General features: G+C 39.5%; 2 protein-coding genes across 2 annotated transcripts in view; one reads left to right on the top strand and one right to left on the bottom strand.

The window, feature by feature from the left end:
• The first annotated feature begins 5,614 nt into the window (after positions 1-5,614).
• LOC109426246 (chymotrypsin-like protease CTRL-1) lies at positions 5,615-15,057 on the top strand. The gene is made up of 3 exons (XM_019701714.3): positions 5,615-6,515; positions 14,300-14,725; positions 14,780-15,057. The coding sequence occupies exons 1-3, from the start codon at positions 5,804-5,806 to the stop codon at positions 15,031-15,033; spliced, it is 1,392 nt and encodes a 463-aa protein (XP_019557259.3). The 5' UTR covers positions 5,615-5,803; the 3' UTR covers positions 15,034-15,057.
• Positions 15,053-23,432, bottom strand: part of LOC109398030 (collectin-10) — a 240,539-nt gene continuing 232,159 nt past the window's right edge. The window contains exons 5-7 of the mRNA XM_029874712.2: positions 22,988-23,088; positions 22,662-22,770; positions 15,053-16,150 (exon numbers count right to left, since the gene is read on the bottom strand). Coding sequence (XP_029730572.2) covers positions 15,909-16,150; positions 22,662-22,770; positions 22,988-23,088 — 452 coding nt within the window. The 3' untranslated portion in view covers positions 15,053-15,908. The remainder of the gene's footprint in view (positions 16,151-22,661; positions 22,771-22,987; positions 23,089-23,432) is intronic.

The following is a 23,432-nucleotide window of genomic DNA, read 5'->3' as shown; positions in this document are numbered from 1 at the left end:
ATACAAATTTTTTTGAAAAAGTTTCTTTTAAATCATGTTCAAAGTTTCTTTGACTTAATATCTTTTGAATGAAACCTAGGGTTTTGAAATCGGACGCAAATTGGCGGAGATATGGGCCTAAAAATATGACATGTTTTTGAAGGAATGACCCCAAACTTTTGAAAGCGACGGGCTTGGTGGTCTAGTGGCTACCGCTTCTGATTCGTATGCAGAAGGTCATGGGTTCAATCCCTGGCCCGTCCTTTTCATCCTACTTTGTATCTTTCTATCCACTTTCTCTCGCTCTCTCTTCTCTACATATACAACTCATGTATATTCATATGTTCATAGCCATCACTAGAACCAGAAACGAATTGAAAAAAGTCGTTTCCCTCCCTTCCAACTTCCACTCACAGCACAGTGTATATATAACGCCTATAAGTTATGCAACCAAAGCGTGCTGTGCCGCTTGACCTTATTCACCTTATTCACCACACAATCTATCACGAACACTATAAATAACCCTATCCATGGATCGCATCACCGACCCAACGGTGACTCCCAGATCTCCCATCCTTTCCGTCTAACAAATACCCCAGTCCGTGCGGGTTGTGGGGACGCAGAGTGCTCTCGGTCTCTAGTAGCAACAACCAGTACACTCTAACATTCCTTTCCCTTCCCAGCTGACTATAAGGACTTGGCCGGCGCCGTTATTGATCAAATATGCATGAGCTGCTAAAATTGCACTTTGAGAATAAGTGGAATGTCCCAGCCCCTTATTCAGTTGGATCTCAGTGCAACTGGTACCAGTTCAGATCAATCACGGAGGAGCAACCATTGACATGTATAGTCAGAATTGATCGTTGATCGTTTTGATCGAATGACCCCAAACTTTTGAACGGGAGTGTAATTCACATTTAGGTATTTTACCACTTTTGCATGACTTCTTCATGCCTAGCTTTGATTGTGGGAATTGGGTTTTCTATGCCTGAGTTTGATATTCTACAGCTATTTTCTCCTACTCTGAGAAGGGAAATGTTTTATGCTTTCCCGTTGAAACCACTGTTATTGGTATTTATTATAAACAATTAAATAAAACTCTATGTTGTAGTTCAAAGAACACACTATCAAATGTCCTCAACATCTGAGATATTAAAACCTTTTTCTTAGCAAAAATTCCACACCATCGCTGTGTTTAAATTCATCATAATGCAACATGACTAATCATCGATTATATCCCAGCGTAGAATGGTGAGTCGACATCCCGGATGAAGCGTCCACCACAGCTTAGGTATTAGTGTGGGTCATCGGAACCGTTTTCTCAGATCAAAGCTTTTTTGGTTCCGTTTCGAGTCCTGAGTATCTGTGCAAAATTTGAGCACGATCGGTTGCGTCTTCACTTTGCGCATTGCAATTGAAATTTGTATGGGATTTTGTATGGGAAAACATACTTTTTTGCATTTTTGTTATAAGTTAAAAAAGTTTGTCTGAAACTTTTTAAGCGATACTGTAAAATGATAGCCTAGGATGTTCTGAAAAACTTTATTGAAGACCGCAAAGCGATCCGATGCTTGTAAAAATAGTTATAACCAACGAACCGCATGCATGTGTTTATGTTTCAACATGTTAAGGAATAACCTGAGACGAGACTCGCGAAGAGGAAAAAAGCAACGTCAAGTGCAGCCCAACTGAGCTGTCAGTTGTAGCCCGTTTGATTACGTTACCTAAAACGAGTAAAGTATTGCTATCCGAGATAAATTCTGAAGCCAAAATTCACTCCGAGCAGCATTTTCTTCTCCTGTACTGTCAAAAATAAATTGAAAACAAACTATTCCAATGATTACTTTGATTGGCGATTGTTGGCGATGCAAAATTTCACCTCAACATGATTTTGTGCGTGAATGGGATTCAGTCACACTGCATGTGAGGTGATGCGGTCACGTACGTGTTTGAACCACCAGCCCAAAACATAATGTCAACACAGATAGGAAGAAGACAAAAATAACAAAGTGGAGAAAAAGAAGACCGTCTTCGCGAGTCTCGTCTCAGGGAATAACAATAGCAACAAAATCATGCTGTTTCGCCAAACAATGCCAACGCTATAACTTTTTTCATAAGCATCAGATCACTTCGCGGTCTTCGACAAAGTTTTTCAGGACATTTCTTTATCGGTTACACGGTTTTAGATAAATTCGAGCTTGTTATGAGATGTGAAACCCCATACAAACTTTAAACGCGATGCGCAATGCGTAGACATAACCGATCGTGCCCAAATTTTGCACACTCATTTGGGTCCTAAAATGGGATCGAAAAAGCTTTGATCTGATGGGATACCATTGAATTTTTAATTTTTCCATATAAACGATGACCCACTCTATTAGGTATTCCTACATTAGTATCTCATACCTTCACGGGTCAGTCTATGCCTTACGGGTTGTGCAGCCTGAACAGTGTTGTTCTTCTGACCATTGTTAAGTAGACTGAGGAGGTATTTATGTCCCGAGCAGGGTATGAAAAACGGATCACGCCGAAAAACAAACGCTTTGTCCTAAACGGTGCATGTTGGTAACAAAAACGCTCCGCAACAAACGCATGTCAGGCGATGAGAGCAATAAAACAAACATCGCTTGCCATGCGTGTGCTGATATTCCGTATTTTCTGCTGAAATTTTCGACCCACATTATCGAATTCATAAGCATTTGGACGAAATAAGGCTCTTGCAAACCTCAGAGTTGAGTTTCAGTTGTAAAACAATGCGAAAATCACGATGTCAATAGAACGAGACAAATATTCCTACCGTTTTTGTTGTGAACAAACTCGGGAGCTATTTTGTCATTATCTGCTAACGAAAAAACATAGCTTTGCTGCCGTGCCTTCTTTGTTGCCTATTTTTCGCTTGCGGTGGCATATTCAGCGTGCACTGGTCCCGAGTTCTGTTCAATAATGGGTAGCGGCTCAAACAGCGTCTGGTCTTGCATCCCCCGATTTTTTTTACACTGTGGCTGTATTTATGTATTCAGAGTTCGGTGACCAGAAATATTTTGCACTGATGCGGGACACAGTTTGACATAACTAAAATTGTAGGTTTTTGAGTGATTCAGTGACTGTTTTTTTTTTTTTTTCAAGCCTAATAATATCAAAATACAGAGAGTAGGGTAATTTACCAATTGTTGCACGGCTAAAAATTCGCCAATTGTTGCACACCTCATAAGAATAACATGGAGTGTGCAACAATAGGCGAGTTTTTAGCCGTGCAACAATTGGCAAATTACCCTAGACGTAGGTAATTAATAATAAATAAAAAAGTAAAAACAGTTGCTAAATTTTGGAAAATGCTGAAAAATTTATAAACTCGATTGGCAGTTTATCAAATAACAATAATACAATACAACCAATATATATTTAAAATACAGGGTGTTAGGTTCCTGAGTGCAAACTTTTTAAAGGGTGATAGAGGACCATAAATAGAGAAAAAAATTGTTCTACGCATATTGTCAAATCTCAACCGTTACGTAGTTATTGAACTTCCCATGTTTATGACTCTTTTTGCCTTAACTGACAATAACTTGAAAATGGTCAGACTTATCGAAGTTTTTTTACCCTTATTCGAAAGATTATTGAATTTTCTAACAAATGGCATCTTTGAATCGATTGGTTTTGTTAAATAACTAAGTTTTCTAGAGCAAAATAGCTAAAAATAGTGAATTTTTACTGGTTTTTGTCAATTATCTTTGAAAAATGCGTAATAAATTGAAATTCTTTCTTTGGCAAAGTTGTGATCCCTGTTACACACTACAATTCGTTCTTTGACACCAAACTTCTAGCTCTTATCGTTTTGTTGCAATTTTGATTTAAATGTGCGGCACAATGCGCAAAAAAGTGCTTTCCATGACAGTTGAAAATTTATGATCTGAAATGCGATGTTAAAATCAAAATTGCAACAAAACGATAAGAGATAGAAGTTTGGTGTCAAAGAACAAACTGTAGAGTGTAACAGGAGCCACAATTTTGCCAAAGAAAGAATTTCAATTTATTACGCATTTTTCAAAGATAATTGACAAAAACTAATAAAAATTCACTATTTTTAGCTATTTTGCTCTAGAAAACTTAGTTATTTAACTAAACCAATCGGTTCAAAGATGCCATTTGTTAGAAAATTCAATAATCTTTCGAATAAGGGTAAAAAAACTTCGATAAGTTTGACCATTTTCAAGTTATTGCCAGTTAAGGCAATAAGAGTCATAAACATGGGAAGTTCAATAACTACGTAACGATTGAGATTTGACCATACGCGTAGAACAATTTTTTTCTCCATTTATGGTCCTCTATCACCCTTTAAAAAGTTTGCACTCAGGAACCTAACACCCTGTATACTTGAAAAAGTTTTTAATTCAAAGTTTCCGAAAGTGGAGCGAACCTGGTTGGATGGTTAGAACACGTGACTATCACGCCGAGGACCTGGGATCGAATCCCGACAAACTCACAAAATGTGAGTTCTTCCTTCGGAAGGGAAGTGAAGCGAACTAGCCTAGGGCTAAAAATCTCGAAAACAAAGATAAAAAAAAAGTTTCCGAAAAATAAACATAAAGATATTACAAAAAATGATGCCCCAGCATTGTTTATAAGGATGTTTTAAAATGTTAGTTAGAAAGTGTACTATCAGAATTCCTCCGAGGAACCCTTCTGGTATTATTTTAGAGATCCTTGTGAAGAGGTTTGAACAGTTAGTTGATTCTTACAAGAATCAAGCAAAATGTGTGTGGAATTAGCATTAATCTTAAAATTCACGAATTAAAAGAAATAACAATCCAATTGAGCCACGTTGATTTATGAATCAAATGTTCAGTTTTTTCATTCATTTTTTTATACTTATATTTGTCTAAAGTTTGCCTTTAAGAAGAATAGGTTCAGTTTATTATTCATGACAGATATATCTGTCAAGAGAAAAAAAAACTAATTTCAGCGATTGTTGAAATCCGGGACATTTCCGGGACACTTAACAATGCGGGACGGCTAGCTTGAATCCGGGACTGTCCCGCACAATCCCAGACGTCTGGTCAATTTAATTCAGAGATATTCAGTATTATTCGTTTAGTATTTAATCTTCATAATGCATCATATAGCCGAGGCGGTAAACGCACGGGTATTCAGCATGACCATGCTGAGGGTGACGGGTTCGATTCCCGGTCGGTCCAGGATCTTTTCGTAAAGGAAATTTCCTTGACTTCCTTGGGCATAGAGTATCTTCGTGCCTGCCACACGATATACACATGCAAAATGGTCATTGGCAGAGGAAGCTCTCAGTTAATAACTGTGGAAGTGCTCATAGAACACTAAGCTGAGAAGCAGGCTTTGTCCCAGTGAGGACGTTACGCCAAGAAGAGGAGAGAGAGGAATGCATCATATTGGGAGCAGCTTGCTGACGTAATGTATGGTTTGGGCCAAAAATGACCCCAATACACAAGGAGGGTTAATATTTTCAGTCATTTTGAATACTTTTGAGCCGCTCTGTTCTCAACAATTTGCTCTTCCGTCACTATGTTCGGTATTATTATATGGGCGAATAGGGGTTAAATGCTGAATGTGGGTTGCTGGATACATGTTGTGAAGCAGTGTCAAGTAACATCTTAATACCTAACATCGCAGGGACGTTGATCAGACGTCATTTTTTTTATCATCACCGGAATCTCAGTTTGTGAATCCCCTATAAAACGATGAAGAAAACAACAAACTGGTCTTTGGCAAGAGCCATGACGAGCGTTTTTTTTTTCTTTTCCGTGCCTCCAAATTTCAAATCTTCAACTGGTTTCCAGTCGTAGCAAGAATGGCATCGGGTGCGAACAGTTTGCCGAACGGCGTTTCGTTTGTGATTGTTTTGGGTTTTCTCATTTCACTAAATTTGACGCCCATCGATACCAGTAGTGCTGCAAATGCAGCTTGTGGAAAGAGAAAGATAAACCTGCAACAGTTGGTCACCCACGGATACACAACCAATCCTGGAGAGTTCCCCTGGCACGCAGCATTATATATGAAATCGGGTTTTCAAAAGTCCTACATATGTGGTGGAACGCTGGTAAATGAGCTTAGCATCGTCACAGCGACTCACTGTGTTGTGGATTCTAGCTCGGGGCATGTGGTCTCCCCGGAAAGCTTATACGTTCAGCTGGGAGAGTTCAAATTGAATTTGTACGCAGACACGGTCCAAGAACACGCCGTCCTGCAGGTCATCACCCATGCCGAGTTCCAACCAACGACGAGCAAGTATGACGTAGCGGTGCTAAAATTGGCGACTCAGGCGAAGTACACCGCCTATGTGCAGCCAATTTGCGTGTTTCCTCAGCCAGTGGTAAATTTTAATGACGGAACAGAAAAAGGTACCGTGGTTGGATGGGGTTACACGGAATACGATGCGGTAGCGGATGCTCTTCAGGCTACCTCGGTGCCTTTGATTAGTTACACCAAGTGTTTGGAAAGTAATCCGGACTTGTTTGATCGGACTATTTACGATGGCATGTTCTGCGCTGGATACACCAATGGTGAGTAGGAACTGATGATACATCGCTGAAACTGCTCAGAACTATAATGTGTAAGACCTACTAAAGCGCGTAATTTCAAGATCATACTAAAAAAGGGTAAGAGTTACACATTCACAAAATCAGCACTTGCATGGCAAAACCACAACTAGTCAACTAGTGAACTTCGTAAACCAAAAAAAAAAAAATATTGACATTTCACATCAAGTTATTGGGATACTAAACACCATTTCCATAATATATTTAGTTGTAGTACAAGTTTGGTTATTCTTCTTCTATTGAGAATGTACAAATATGTGATAAACATTAACACAATAACAACAAGTTTTAAAATTCACTGATATTCAGTTGTTATTGAATCTAACAACACCTGTTATTGGATTGGTCTTCTAGGAATATTTTTGTTCATGATATTTGTTAATTTGCCGCTTATGACGGACAAGTTTATAACACAATATTAAGTTTTAATAACATTTAAAATACTGAATTAATTATTCAGTTAAATAATACATTTCTCTTCTGCTCGGGCAGTGCCGCCACTTGGCCTTGACGTTAGTTTTCTAATAGGGGTGATTCACAAATTATGTGATGCAAAAACCGACTTTTTTCAAACACCCCTCCTCACCCTGTCACACTTTTTGTATGGGGCCTCCCCCATATGTTTGTATGGGTCGTCTTGTCAACTTTATACGTTTTTCAACTTTATGGCATTATAACTCCCAGAGTAGTGAATGGATTTTTACACATAATAATCGTGAGTACATTACTATATATGTAGGATGTATGCAAAATTTGAACTAAAACCATCAATAAACAAAAAAGTTGTTCACATACCAATTGGACACATCTCATATAGAACCGGGTGGAGGCTACTCTGGACATTTTTAAATATAACAAAACTGCATTTAATATTTCAGGGTTATTAAAAAACCTGCATTGTACCAATACAGTAGTATACTGTATCAAATATAATTTCAATAAATATAAGCGTTTTTAGGTGGTTCTGTGCTACCACCTTTGGTATTATGAGCAGCGTGATACTGTTACATATATAGACAGTCTTAAAAAAAGGGACCATCAATCCTTTATTCAGGTGAAACGGTCATTTATACTGTACCGTCCCTACACAGTTATGGATCACACACAGTTACGGATCACTTTGATGTTTTAAGTCGAATATCTTGCTCAAATCATATATTTCGGCACGAAATTCATTTTTGTAGCATGATCCTATTTCTTTTCTGAGATAAAAAATCATTTACAAGAGTTCAATCTAAAAATAAAATGTATTTTATTGCAACGATAGTGTTGTCTTCTTATATCTGCCAGTAAACAGCCAAATTCCATAAGAAGCTACTCCTACACTGCCGGTGGAAGCATAATTGTCCCATGTGCATTTTTGACAATATTGAGATTTTTCAGCCCATGACCATGTATCGTGGGGTACTATCATATAAGGAAATAAAAATAGGTAGTTTGTTCCGAAAATTGTTGAAAAAATGCAACGCCGATTTGTAACATTCTAAAAAGTGGACGCATAAGCGTCACGTTTCATTGGAAATCCTATGGAACTAAAAAATCGCTCTAAAACAAAAAATAGTACTCAAATTAAAAATTGGTTGATGATAGAACACGATTCAGCACTTATACTTCATAGTTGAGACAATTTACTTTTTTCGAACTTTGGACGCGATTTTCTCAATTGTCTGTTTTTGCACATGGGACATTTATGCGTCCACCGGCAGTACAGCGGTAAGCTCTAAAAGTGTCGAAACCCATCAATTTTGATATAAAAATCGCTCGTACACGTTGGATAAGATATGTATGTATCTATTAGAAGAAGTTTGGTTTTATTCTGGAATTCAAATACTAAAATAATGTGACTTTCAACAGTGATCCATAATGTGACCCAAAAACTGATCGTTTGACGCTATTATGTATCACTTTAAACCAAAACTAGATTTTTGCTAAACTCAACACTCTTGATACAATATTCTTACCTTAAAGTATCAAAAGTATCATTAAAAAACATGTAACATTGAAAACCAGGTGTCTTGAAACACAGAGTTGTAAAAATAACACTTAAAATGGAGAGCATCACTGAAACCTAGTGGCGCACCTCTATCGAAGTAAATAGATTCGGGGCTTTTTAATGTTTTCTCTTTATTCCTGTTGTAAAATCGGGTACTCCATCAGTAAAATAATCAATGCACTACGTAGTTTAGCCTTACAAATGCAAATTTATTATTAGAGTTGGAATTTTGAGTAATTTTGCACTGATCCATAATATGGCAAAAATTGATCCATAATGTGTGGGACTCAGTGGAGCTGATCCATAATAGGGCATTTTGTAAACAGTGAAATATTCCTTTTTTACGCGGAAATGACTTGCGATTATACTTCAAATGGATCGGGAATGAAAAGTTCGAATCAAAATATAGCCAACGGTGCTTTCAAAGTCGTAGTATTTGTTTTCTTTTATTTTTTAATTGAATTTTGAAGGTCAAAAATACCACTTAGTGATCCATGACTGTGTACCCACGGTATAACGATGCAAATATACGATTGTATAGAGGTAATCACGTTCAAATGTATGCGTGCCTTTTTTGTAAATGTAATTGTGAAACTGCGAGGAAAATATTTGCACTCTTGCCCCGGACGTTAGTTTTATCATTATTTACCCGCTTTACCCAATTCGATTGAGTAATATTTGCATATGCAATCTGAATAGCCTTTCAATCAGCGTGCACTTTTGTGTGAGGAAAAATTTGCGCTAGTGTTCATGTGTTAAAATGTCACTTATACTTCGTTGATACATCTTGGATGAATTGAACAACCCTTTGAAATTTATGAACTGTAGAAACAATACTTACAGAGCAAATGTTCTGATATGTTATATATGTTTTTTTTTTTTTGGTTTATTCGTTGCGTACTGACAAGCAATAAAGCGTCTGTTTGAAAAACAATTTCAACCAAATGAAGGTGAAAATATTGCTTCATAATAGTCCCAAAGACATCAAACAGATTTGAACTATGTTTTGAATTCCAAAATTCCATTTTAAAAAGTGTCCAAAGTAGCCCCGCATTTCAAAAGTAACCCCGCACGACAGTATGCAATCTCAACACCGTTATTTCGTTTATTATTTCGTTTTACCAAACCAAATTTGATAGATTTAAGCTTTTTATGTTTATAAGTAAGGGGTCTCCAGTTAGCCTAGTGGTCGAGGCTATGGATCGCCATTCCGGAGATGGCGGGTTCGATTCCCGTTCCGGTCGGGAAAATTTTCTCGATTCCCTGGGCATAGTGTATCATTGTAATTGCCTCACAATATACAAATTCATGCAATGGCAGGCAAAGAAAGCCCTTCAATTAATAACTGTGGAAGTGCTCAAAGAACACTAAGTTGAAGCGAGGCAGGCCAAGTCCCAGTGAGGACGTCGAGCCATTAAGAAGAAGAAGAAGATGTTTATAAGTAAACTTGAATGCAATTTTTGGAGGGTGACTTGTATGAGAAATATCGTACCTAAAATATTACATTTTTATTCGTTGATAGACTTTCAAGCAAATCTTCGAAGAGAAAAAATAAATATTCACACGTCAGTTTGCATGGCAATCAGCGAACCATGTCTTCAATGCACCAACCGAGAGCGTGCGTTCAATGTTGTTTCGTTAGCAGTGACAAAACCCAATCTATTGGAAAAGCGGTGGGAGAATATTTTGGCGGGATAAAATTTTTTCGCGTTTGAGTCTATTACGGGGCAAAATCCGCAATAAATCCCTCAAAACTATCAAATTCGGTTTTGTAAATCGAAATATATTGCATGATTCGTTAATGTACATGTTAATTGATTGCTCAATAAATATTTCTATGCTTAATGGTTTGTAGTAAGAAAAAAAAAGCCGAAATCGTATATTTTACCCTATAAATAGAGGTATAACTCAAAATTGTGGCGTGCTGGAGCAAATCTGAGCTCGTATTCGGATCCAGCGGCCCAAAATTCGCTGGAGACACATAAGTTTGCTCTTGATACAAACTAATCGTTAATTTTTATTTCACTGTGGTATTCTCTGCGTCTTCTTTGTTGCATGTTTTGTGCCTCTTTTGCCCGCCAATTCTTCTCTGGTCAGGAGTTTAAGCTAGTCTTTTTTATGGTGGTTCCGGTGCCAAGATAGAGCTTTATATATTGTTACAGGAGTACTACCAGCAAGAAACCTGAGGTTATGTGAAAGCACTTCCGACCCACCTCCGTGTCGTAAACTAGTACACGATTCAGAAAGTAGGTTTCGAGAATCTTGTATAGGTACCCCGGTATCCCCAGACGCAAGAGCGCATCGGCAATAGCAGACCAGCTGGCGCTATTAAACGAATCCCTTACACCCAGAGTCACTACCGAACAGCAGGGATGGGAACACTCACTTGCAAAGAGTTACACTCACTTGCAGTTTTCTCAGCTCAAGAAAGCAATCTTAGCTCAGCTGCAATCAAGAAACAATGTATGGACGACCTTTGCCTTGTGGTTTGGTCTAAAACTTTGTCGAATAGAGTAGGGATCGCAATCGCATCTCAAAGTCATGACAGGGCTGTGAAAGCGACTCTCCACGAGGTGAGTGTATTTTACATTCACCTCGTGGAGAGTTGCCTTCGCAGATCCTTCACGACTTTGGTATGTGTGTGCGACCCCTACTCTATTCGGCAAAATTTTAGACCAAAGTACAAGGCAAAAGTCGTCCATACATCATTTCTTGATTGCACGCTTCTGAGCTGAGAAAACTGCAAGTGAGTGTAACTCTTTGCAAGTGAGTGTTCCCATCCTTGCCGAACAGAAGCGAATTCCTCTCCTCTTTGGCTCGAGTGCTTTCTCGGCGGTTTTTGTAACCGACAAGATAGAGTATACTGCGGACCTCACCTTCCGGAAGCCGTACTGGTTGCTCGAAAGACCATTTTCGCCCTCGGTGAACCTCAACATTCTATTGAGGATGATTTTTTCGAGCACATTCCCCGCCGTGTCAATCAAGCATATTGGTCTATATGCCGACGGGTCTCCGGGTGGTTTCCCCGCCTTTGGCAATATCACCAGGCTCTGCCTCTTTCAAGCTTCTGGGAAAACTCTCTCGTCCAGGCATATCTGCATAGCAGACCTGAACATCTCGGGAGCCTCTGCAATAGCTACTTTTAAGGATAGGTTTGGAGCTCCGTCCGCTAGCCCCAGTCCCCGGCTGTCCTACGAAAGGAGGCCAAGGACTAGGATCATGACGCGGAAGAAGCCCTCCGATGATCCCCTCCAACATCTCTGAAGATTGCTCTGTAGGAGCCATCACACCTCTCGTCTTGGCCATGACGATCCTGTAGGCGTCACCCCAAGGGTTCGCATTGGGACTCGGACAGAGACCCTCAAAGCAGGCATTTTTGCTTGCTCTTATCTCGTTCTTAAGCGCGGCTTTTGCAGCGGCGAACACCACCCGCCGTTCGTTTCGCTCTTCCTCTGATCGTGCTCGCTGCCTCCGCCGCCTAGCCCGTAGGCAGGCACGGCGCAGGTCCAAAATCGCGTCGGTCCACCAGTAAGCCGGTGGCCTCCCATTTCTAGGGTGGACTCGCCTAGGCATGGTCGCATCACACACATGTGAGAGCACCGCTTCCAGCTCGTTGCCGTCTAAACCGACTAAGTTTCGCTCACGGCGGAGCGCCTCCCTAAATACCCCTAGCCGCCTCTTCTTCTATCCGCTGTCTGCTGTTGTTGTAGTCGATACTGTAGCGAACCGCCAGGAGGTCGCTGTGAGTGTAGCCATCATCTACTCTCCAGTTCGAACCACTTGTTAAGCCAGGACTACAATAGGTCACGTCAATAATTGACTCCGCTCCGTTTTGACTATAGGTACTCTTGGTACCGACATCTAAGATGGCCAGTGTTCCTCAGGATCTGACCCCGCTGGTTCGTGAAACGGCTACCCCATTCTACAGCCCAGGCATTAAAGTCACCCGCTATTACCACCGGCCTTCGTCCTGTTAGCACGGTCGTTAAGCGGTCCAGCCTTTGCGTGAACCGCTCGATCGGCCACCGTGGAGGCGCCTAACAGCTACAGAAGAAGACCTCGTTTACTTTGGCGACCACGAAGCCCTCATAGGTAGTAGACACCAACTCTTGGACGGGGTATTTACCCGTCGTCCATATCGCCGCCATTTTTCTGGTCCCATCCGCGACCCAGTTGCCGTTACCGGCGGGTACTCGGTATGGGTCCGATATGATAGCGATATCCGGCTCACACTCAGAAACCGCCTGACAAAGCAGTTGCTGAGCCGCATCACAGTGGTTCAGGTTCAGCTGCGTTACCTGCACGGTGATTTGTTGTTCACTGCGGCTTTCTTGAAGGCCGGGCACCTTGGACCGCCCATCGGATGTCTGTTGTTCGAGGATTTCCCGGTACAGATCATGCAGATGGGCAGACTCGTGCAGCTTTGGGCCTTATGACCTTCAGCGCCGCATCGCCTGCGCAGTTTGCGCCAGTCGGGGCCTTTGCATTCCCACGACTTGTGTCCTGGTTCCAGACACCTGAAGCAAACCTCTGGTGGCTCGTGGAATGTCAGGTGACATACATACACACCAACCCACCTTTATGCTCCCCACTTTAACGGACTTTTTGACGTCCGCCACAGGTAGCTGAACCAAAGCTATCTATGTCCCTACTGGCCCTTTCCGTAGCTTAACGGTTGCGGCGGCCACCTGCACATCGCACTGTTGCCGCAGTGCCGTGACGAGCTCTTCCACTTTGGTGATCTCATCAATGTCCTTGACCTTCAGAGTCGCCTCATGTGTAAGAGCCCTCCCCTGCACACCCTCACCAAGGACCTCTTCTGCCAGCCTCTTGTAGCCTACCAGAATCAATACGAAACAATCTCACTGTATTGCCGAGGATAAAACCTCCGACTGTCGATGATAAAACGTGAGAGCTCAAGGCCCCTTAGAATCAATATGGTAAGATCTTTCTGATTTTTGTTTCCTAAGGTTATCAATAACATCTGGATAACATATCTTTTGATCTCGTTTCAAAGAACTGGTAAAGGGGCTTAAGCAGGTGTGAGATTCTAGGCATACGGGGAAAAACCTATGTTCCATTCCAGGATTCCAGAGGACATGAAATGACAGTTATCAAACGCAATCAAACGACTATATGTCGCTATATGCCGGGGCCCGTGGCATAGTGACTACACTTTCATTTCATAAGTGTATGGTAATGGGTTCGATTCCAACCCCGGCACTTATGGAAAGGCCCCAATCGGACTGGAAAAGGAACAAGAGCCACACATCAACATCCTCTTGACAGGGTAGAAAAGTGAAAGCAACCAGTTCGATATAGTAGAATTAGAATAGAATACATTTAGGCGCAGTATAAAGTGTAAGTGCAGCTGCCAATTGGAATCGCTCACGCAGTGCCCTAGTGGACAAAAGAGCTGTAAATGAGGTTCAGTTGTTGAAAAATTAAAAAAATATCGCTCTATATCCAACGTTTCGGTGTTTATTACACCTTCTTCTAATTCCCTGAAGAAGGTGTAATGAACACCGAAACGTCAGATATAGAGCATAGTCGTTTGATTGCGTTTGGTGACTTCGAAGCCGAAAAATTGACCCAGTTATAGCTTTGTATATGTAGGCTAGACAAAATTAGATTTCCACCTCTTGCAAAAACGCTTCTTGTAATGTTAGTTTCACAATTATCTAATTACTTTTCGTTGGAAATGGGTGTAAGACGCATAATTTCATAGAAACTACAAGTATAATATGCCTTTCAGGAACGAACGTATGCAATGGAGACAGCGGTGGAGGACTGTACCTAAACCGTAATGGCATTTGGTATCTGGTAGGAATTGTTTCTTTCACGGCTGCTCGCGAAGAACAAACGAATTTATGCAGCACCCATGACTATACGGGATTCACCAAAGTTGCGGCCTTTGAGGAGTTCATTGTAAACTCCTGCGGACTGGTTGTGCCACCTCGAGTAGGTGGAAGTGATCAGTCCGGTGGAGTCGACCACCCGGGTGGAATAGATCAGGCAGGCGGAAAAAGGCAGAAGTACATTTACGCGTCGGATTTCGAGCCCCACGAAAAGATGAACTGGTTCCAGGCAGGTGACTACTGCCGATCGATCGGAAAACACCTGGCAGAAATTAAGTCAGCCCAGGACAATGCGAAAGTGCAGGACATCGTTAGGCTGGGCGGTAAGTTAAAGGTGTAGGTTTTATGGAGGTGCCTAATAGTTATTCGTATTTTAGGAATGGAAATAGACGAATATGGAGCAACGAAGAATAAACAATACTGGATCGGCGCCAATGATCTAGCAAAGAATCGCGTGTTCAAGTGGCAATTCAGTGGAAAACGAGTAACGTTCACCCATTGGAGAAACAACGAACCCAATAATATGCACAATAATGAACATTGTGTGGCTGTTTTAGGTAACAAACAAGCATTTTGGCTGGATGCTAATTGCAGAGGGAAACGGCAGGTACTTTGTGAATATTGGAAATAAAGCACTTCTTGATACGATATAAGATTGACACTAGTTTTATTACACTCTGGCCGGCAACACAAATGAGAGTAAAACGTATTTACGCTCAGTTTCCTTAATAATAACTGTTTCCTACCGAATTATTCTACCTCGTTTCTATCCTTCTATCATAATCTTTCGTGTAAAACTTAATCACTGGTTCAACGAATCGATTACTGCTTTAATGTAGAATCTCTTCATGCATAAATATTGATTTTTTTTTTACATTTTTACAGTTTATGTCGACTTAAAACTATTTTTTCGATGTAACACGTGTCGATGGTATTAAGTTAATGATTAAGCTAAGAACAATTACATCTTACCGAATAAAGGTTTGAACAGACTTGAATCTTTGAAATTGGCTCAGGTTCACAAAAGATTACTTAACCTCAGGGGAACAAATGCTGCAGGAGGAGGATCATCAGATGACTTGACATCATAAATTTGAATGCATATCGAGAACATTTTCAGTCAACATAAAGAGGTCTGTTTCTATTTTCGAAATGTTCTACACTGGTAACAAATAAAATGTGAAGGGAATAGAAAAGTTCCGAAATAACAATGGAAAATGGTAACGGTTGTGTGGTTAAGCTACGAAATGGGTGAATGCATTTATTTCAATCTTTTGCTCTTAATTTGATGAAGCATGAATAACGTTTTTCAGAAATAAAACGTTCTATCAAAATGAGTGCAAATGATAGACATAAGAACGGCCAACCCGAAGTGGTCATGGCACATCGTTGAGAAGAATGATGCTATAATTACAGCGTACTAACAAAGCGCGATCAATAATGTCGAAATTTTTATTTGAAATGCAGTCATCTCCACCGTCATCCATCCCTGCAAGCAAAAGCGTCCTAAACCTCGCAAATAAAATACGTCTCGAAGCTGCACGGCGTATCGTTCCACTTCAGTCCTTTTCCGTCGCGATTCCACAGTTCTAGGCAGTGTTCTTCCTCGCCGTTTTCGTACCGGAAGTTGTTCGGTTCACCGGCGTTCCAATTGGTGAACGATAGGGGCCGGCCGTTCGAAATCCAGAAGAAGCTGCCCTCTTCGGCCAAATCGGTACCGGACGTCCAGAAGTGTTCGGCTGCAAGACCTAAAAGTACGAGTAAAAGGAATTATTATTTTGTTCGAGTGCCCTATTTCACGGGATCATGGCACGCATTGGTCGGGCTCCATACAGAGGGGCGGCCAAAACTCCCAAAAACGAATTTTGATGTTCTTAAACTGTATAATAAAGTTAATATATTGTACTTTTATAATCCTTGTTTAAAAATAAACCAGCTTTTGAATCTCAATGAAATTTTCACTGTCAACGTTTACGTTATTATTCTATTTTTAACTGAAATAAAATTTATCTTCCCACATTTTTTGACACATTTTGAACAAACTTGATTGAATTAGAGCGAACGTTGATCATTTAGTTGAATTTGAATTGAATTTCTAATGAAAAACGCAAACAAAATGTGGTTTAATGAATTATAAAATTTTTGAAGTTATTGAAGTTACGTAATTTTTGAATACCCCTTTTGAAACAATAAAAATACTAACATATCTAGACAACCTTTAACTTCGATTGAAGACATAAAAATAGTTTTGGCCAAATTTTATTTTTTTCGACTATTGTGCATGGATAAGAACTTGCTTTCCAGACCATGACCACGTCAATTTATTTTAGGATTTTTAGTCTATTCTATAAATTCTGTTGTTCTTGATGAAACTCAATGCAACCACTAGCGGTACATTATGCCCGTCTTTGTCAACGCTTAGCGCGCTAAGCGAAGTACATGCACGACGTTCAGCTCACTGATAAATAGGGGTTCAAAATGTACTTTGGTACAACGGTAATGATTGCAACATTACAATTTTAATTTGTTGATTTTCTCATAATACTTTATTCTGGGCACTCCAAAAACTCATAATTTTGTTGAAGACGCCTAGTTTGTATCTCATCAATTTTCAGAGCTACAACTGCTTTTCCATAAAAAAAAATCAGTAAAAAGATTCAAACAAAGAAGGTACCCCTAGAGTCTTCACCATGAATAGAATAGAGTACATTCTTTTTAATGCAACCAAGAGATTGAAAATCTATTAGCTCCTTTATGAGATAGGGTAAAAATTTACTTCGTCGCATGCGCTAATGTTCGTCTCCTCAGAAAGAAAATATCTAGTCATTGCAGATATTCTTACTTGCCTTTGAGGATGCTTCATTAGATGGAAGCAAAAAGATGTATACTATCGATAACCAGCCTCTTTAGCATTGTAAATCAAAAGATTACGCAAAAATTGACGTTTCAATTTCACTCCACTTGCGACTTCACATTTCTGCTGCAGAATGCAGCAAAAGCTGTTCAATTACTCAAATAAATCATTTTTTCCCCGTTGGTAAAATGTAAATATCAAATTTTCATCGTCTAAGGAGGATGCAAGCAAAAAAGTGCGTGGATTTTTTGCATACGAAACATCGTGTTTCACAACCACAGTGAATGCTTTCCGCGTTGCACTGCACTATTTTCTAGCAATGGACAACAAAAATTTCATCGCTCTCCTTCAGAACACAGTTTCGAAGATAGCGTTGGGGCACACTCGCGGGCACCCCTTTCCAAAAACGTGACATATCAACTACACTGAACGAAAACCCCCGCCGTTTAAAGATTGATGTTTCATTCAATACGATTCAAAATCGCAGAATCTGAATTTTGAATGATAACACAGCAGAACTATTTTACAGTGTCCTACTGTGTAAAAATCATCCTTGTTTTGTATAGAAATTGATATAATCAAAGAATGATTTTCTACTTAGGGTGTGTTGAGATTGATTGTCATCCGAAAACCAACTGAAATTGTTTCCCACTGTGTCCTATATCGAAAATCATCCAATTTTAGTTCGACATCTGTCATCCGTTTGAATCAGTATGCCGAAGTAGGAGTTTTTTAAGCCAGTTGTGATTGGGAGGTATAGATCGGAGGGAAAAAATAAGAATGGCATTTTTTTTGTTTGTTTGTTCATTACAGGAATTTTAAGGAAGATCAGTTAATTAATTCTTATTCAGGACATTGAAATCAAAATGATTGCATCCATATATCGTCCCGTAAAACCACGCTAGATCCAAATAAGTATTAATATAGCATGTACATAAGTTTAAATATAACATGAATAAATTGAGGAATTGGTTCAATATTTGAGTTTTTTTTATTAAGGATTCATTTTCATTCAATTCAAATTTTTACTTAAAACAAACCCACACCAAATAATAACGGAAACGAAATGAATATCATTTATTAATTTTCTTCTCAAAAAGTAATGAAAATCTTCTTTTTTTGGAATAACCGTTATTCAAATTGTTTTGATTTTGAAGCAGGCTGCATTGAATGAAAATCATCCGATCCTTGTCTGAAAATAGGCATGGAGCTCGGATGCAATCATTCAATTCATGGCGGGAATTTTCGTTCAGTGTAAATGACATGAACGCGAAAGTTGCCAGGGGTGCGAGCATAATGATTAAGGAATTGGTTACGCTACCCAGACAACTAATTTGCACGTATAAGGAAGTTTATGTTCATGTTATACGTACTTTTATGCGTTAAAGTTACATCGCATAAGATGCAGCAAAAGTGCCTTATGCGTACAAAAGTGCGCCTCCACGTGCATTGACGGAACAATAATAACACTATATGACTTGAAGCGATACCTTATGCAATGCACCGTGTGCTCTATAACGACGTAATTTAGTATCTTATGCGACTTAAAAATATTAACCCTAAAAGGGATACCTGGGGTCCATTGGACCCCAGGCGCCTTTCAGAGGTCGTCTTTGATGGAACACGCTCAGCGAGGTGACGAAACTGAGGCCAGGAAGGTATCCCTCTTAGGGTTAAAAAAAACACAATTCTTGTCAGCTCAATATCGAACTACTGACCTCTGGATTGTCGAACCACACTTCACACACAACACCAAACGCTACTTATGAAACAAGCTGATCAATTATCATGATATTCTTACTCACTTGGAAAGCACTTGGTTCACTTGCGCTGTGCGCTTTTGGAAGGCTAAAACGACGAAGCACCATTTTCCGTACAGTTTTCACTGCCCCTTTCTGGCTAGCGCCTCCCATTGTTGATTATCCGACCAACAAAACAAATAATAATGACTTTGCATCCATAATTATGGTTGTTCACTTTCTTGTAGCTGTTTGGTACTGCATCCACAGTCCAACAGAAACCCTTTAATTGTTATCACATATCAAATCGCATTATGTCAAAATAAACGCTTCTAGCTTATTGCGAGTTTGAATGCACACGTTAACGAGTTTTTTAATACTTTCATGCGATGTCATCCATACACCAAAGCGAGGTAAACTGACACAACAAGAAAAATACCAAACGAAGTCGCATAATCATCGTAGTACGCAATTATGCGAATTCACTTTGCGAGTTCGCTCGCAAGCTTTTGCGAATAAGCAAAGTTCATCGCAATAAAACATCAGAATATCTACGATGTACTCATACCTTATTGAAGTTTGTTTGTATTCTTATATGGCTTAACATGATACATCGTAATAAGTTCAAAAAATAACATTATATGCGATAAAAATTGTCAATTCGCCGTACATATATGCGAAAATGACTTACAATAGTACTTTATACGATGCACAGCGTGGTTTCTTATGCGACTTCTGGTTATCTGGGTATCGACACATCCTCTCTCCTCTTCTCCTCTTCTTGGCGTAACGTCCTCACTGGGACAAAGCCTGCTTCTCAGCTTAGTGTTCTATGAGCACTTCCACAGTTTTTAACTGAGAGCTTCCTCTGCCAATGACCATTTTGCATGTGTATATCGTGTGGCAGGCACGAAGATACTCTATGCCCAAGGAAGTCAAGAAAATTTCCTTTACGAAAAGATCCTGGACCGACCGGGAATCGAACCCGTCACCCTCAGCATGGTCATGCTGAATACCCGTGCGTTTACCGCCTCGGCTATATGGGCCCTATATCGACACACATGTGCGGCGGAACTGTGTTGTCTTCGCCTTGCAATCAATACTCATTCGGCCTGCGTGCGTTGACTCATACTCGAATGAGATGATCTTCATACGATTTTAGGATGATTACTATACGACTGATTCGTCATTCCAAAACACGATTATGATTATTTGGACTGGATGGTCGTACAAATCAGTCAATTTCGGGATGGGGTTTTCGTTCAGTGTGTGTTGGCACAAATTTCTCTAATGGAGAAGAACACGCCTCTGGAGCCGACCTACTGATACCTACTGATACATACTGTGTTGGCGTGTAATGATCTGGTAAGCAAAAATATTAATCAATGGTATGCAAATAATTTGATCGACTTTTCGAATAAACAAGTACGGTAAAATAATAATTGTTGACCATCCTATGTATCATAATGTCACAATAGAAAGTGATAAAAGAGCACATTTGCCTCGGATAGTCTCGACGTCTTCGGTGCACTTATTCCTCCATTTACAAGAAAAAAGTGCACTGAAGTCCTCAACTCAATCCGGCGTGGCCCTGCGCTGCAATCACACTTTAAAAGTGTGTGCAAACTATTGTGTCATCCCAATTTGCGGTGCTGTCAGCAATTAATATGCAACTTTTTTACGTTATGCAACTCATTTTAGTTGTATAATAAACAATTGCGGAAAAGTAGGTCATTATAAAACGTAACTGGGTATTATAGAAAGGTAATTCTCGCTGAGACCGGCTCACTATCTACATCTTGTCTTCAAAAATGTATAAGGTGTCGAAAATGCAATGGTTACTCAAATTGATGGACCCCCCGTTAGTTAGAGCGACAACAATATTTGCAGACCCCTCGATTTTGGTCAAAAGGTAGCTCATTTAAACCGTTAAAACTCGAAAGTTTCTCCAAAAACCACCTCAAAATGAATTGTTGTTGAAACGAAGAAAGATAGAGCTACTATTTACAATAATAAAATGTTGGGTCGACCATATTGATTTTGGCCGCCATCCTGGATTTTTATACCAAAACCTTTTTTTCACCATGATGGCAACCACTGATTTTCAAATTTTTTGCATCAATTGAAAGCTGATACATTTATACATATTATATCAAAAAAATAGTGATGGTTCCTTTCCAAAGTTATCTGCCGTTTTGTGAACCACGCCACTTTTGAGCACTGGGTCCGGTGCCGGCCGTTTACATAATTGCAGCGTTATTTCGCAGTGTTTACGAACACGAACTTAAAATCTGAACCCACCAAAGGAAAGCTGAAGGTTTAAGCTTTTCAAAACACTAAAAAAGTTATAAAAGCAATGCCTGCAACAATTGAAATAGTTGAAAACGGAAACGAACCTCCGATTTGCCCAAATTTTGCGACAGGTGCCTTTGGTGCCGTTGCCGGTGCGCATGGAAATGTATGGAGAAAACGTGGCTTGATTTACACAACTGCAGATGACTTTTGATAGGAATAAAATACATCTCTAAATTTTTGATATGTAATGTAATGTCTCAGCTTTTTATTGATGCAAAAAATTTGAAAATCGGTGGTTGTCATCATGGTGAAATAAATGTTTTGGTATAAAAATCCAAGATGGCGGCCAAAATCAATATGGCCGACCCAACTTTTTATTGTTGTAAATATCTATCTCGATCTTTCGTTGTTTGAACAACAGTTAGTTTTGAAATGGTTTTTGGAGAAACTTTCGAGTTATAACGGTTTAAAAGAGCCACTGTTTGACCAAAATCTACAAAATCGAATACTCTTGTAGATTTTTTTTCCAAAGTTACGCAAAATATAAATTATTTTCAAGATTTCATAACTTTTTTACTTATTCTTACAAAAAATGTATGAATACTGGGCCCGAAAACTTTTGAACCACTTGACCAATTTTATATCTTTTAGCGTGCTTTTGTGGATTTTTTATTGCCTAAATATGTACTGAACAAACTATTCATTAAAGTTTTCATTTTTATGATACGTTTCACCAAAAACTGCCAAAATATGCCTTGTAACTTGATTTTTTTTTAAATGTAGCATCGAAGTTTATGTCGATTTTTTGTCAATTTTCACTCAAAACAAGATAAAAAGGTTCATGTTTAGGAATATGGAACACAGATGAGATTTTTTTTTCAAAACTCTTTTCGCGATTTCTTTGCAAGAATGTGTAGGATGTAGGATTATTATGATTATTTAGGATAAATCTTTCACTTTGAACTTTGAACAGTTTATAACAATTATCCATCTTGAACCGTTTCCTCGAGGTACGGTTTACTCTTATACGGTTTGGGGTTGGGCACGGTTTGGAAAATCTTATATCTACAAAAAGTGACACAGAAAAAGTTAAAATGTGAAACCTGAGCACTATTTTTAGAGGCTTACAGCTCAAAAAAATCTCAAACATTAGAGAAAAACAAAAAAAAATTAAGGTACTTTTTTACTAATGGATCCGCAAGAGAAAATGATAATTCAATCAACCTATCCATCATGCTTAATTGAATCCAACCTGTAGTGCAACTGACATTCTCGTGCCACACGTCATCTGGTTGTCTTTCAAGAAACAATTCCCTTATCGCTTACCAAATGAACCCCAGGCCCCAACCATCAATGAACATTGCCCATTACCATAATCCTTGACATATTTCTCCAGACGATCGTTTTCCTCCTGTGACTGGATGCTGGCGAGCTGCATTCCATGGTATCGGCAGTACTGCAGGGCTTTGAACCAGTTAGCCTAGAAAGGAAAAGGAAATGTGAAACCGCATGTACCTGTGTACTACAACCCAGTTCAATGAATTTGAAGAATCCGTTAAACGAAATTAAATAAACTAGTTTCTCCCGTACTCCTTTCACTTGCACAAGAAGAGAACATAAATGCAGTGGCAAAGTAAGTGCACCGAACTATGCACGTTGCACCGGAGAAGCATAGCAGTGCGCGAGCTGCAACTTACCTTGAAGAAAATGCTAAGATAGTACCGCTTCTCGCCCAGTTTCAGCAGTGGCATGGTCCATCTCGTGGGGACACTGGAATCTTCAACGCAGTTGGGACAATCTGGGAAGGAAAACAGAAGAAAGGGTTATTGAAAGGTCCATCAAAATGTTGATCATCGTGCAGATAGGCTATGTTGCACAATAATCGAATACATTCAATGCTGGTTTATGGATTATGCAAACTGTCTTGTGCTAGACATGCCGCACTTGTACATGTACATACGCATAATCAAATGTGATTGACGGCATTAAACGTTCCAAAGGCGAGAAAATAAATTCATGCGTTTGTTTGATTCGCCAAAGATTTACCAATTACTCATTCAATGGCAACAATAGATTGGTTTCACGCTGTGTGATTATCTTCGCCAATGGGTGGATTGTATTCAAATTTATCACCATATAGGA

Source organism: Aedes albopictus, chromosome 2 (genome assembly GCF_035046485.1).
Source record: "Aedes albopictus strain Foshan chromosome 2, AalbF5, whole genome shotgun sequence".
NCBI lineage: Eukaryota > Metazoa > Arthropoda > Insecta > Diptera > Culicidae > Aedes > Aedes albopictus.
The sequence above is the reverse complement of the archived record's forward strand: the minus strand, read 5'-3'. Positions and strand labels throughout refer to the sequence as shown.

Excerpts from the sequence above, each read along its gene's own strand:
- LOC109426246 (XM_019701714.3), top strand. The coding sequence starts at position 5,804 with ATGGCATCGGGTGCGAACAGTTTGCCGAACGGCGTTTCGTTTGTGATT. Across the intron at positions 6,516-14,299 it reads CTGCGCTGGATACACCAATG|GAACGAACGTATGCAATGGA; the intron begins GTGAGTAGGAAC and ends TATGCCTTTCAG. Across the intron at positions 14,726-14,779 it reads GGACATCGTTAGGCTGGGCG|GAATGGAAATAGACGAATAT; the intron begins GTAAGTTAAAGG and ends TTCGTATTTTAG.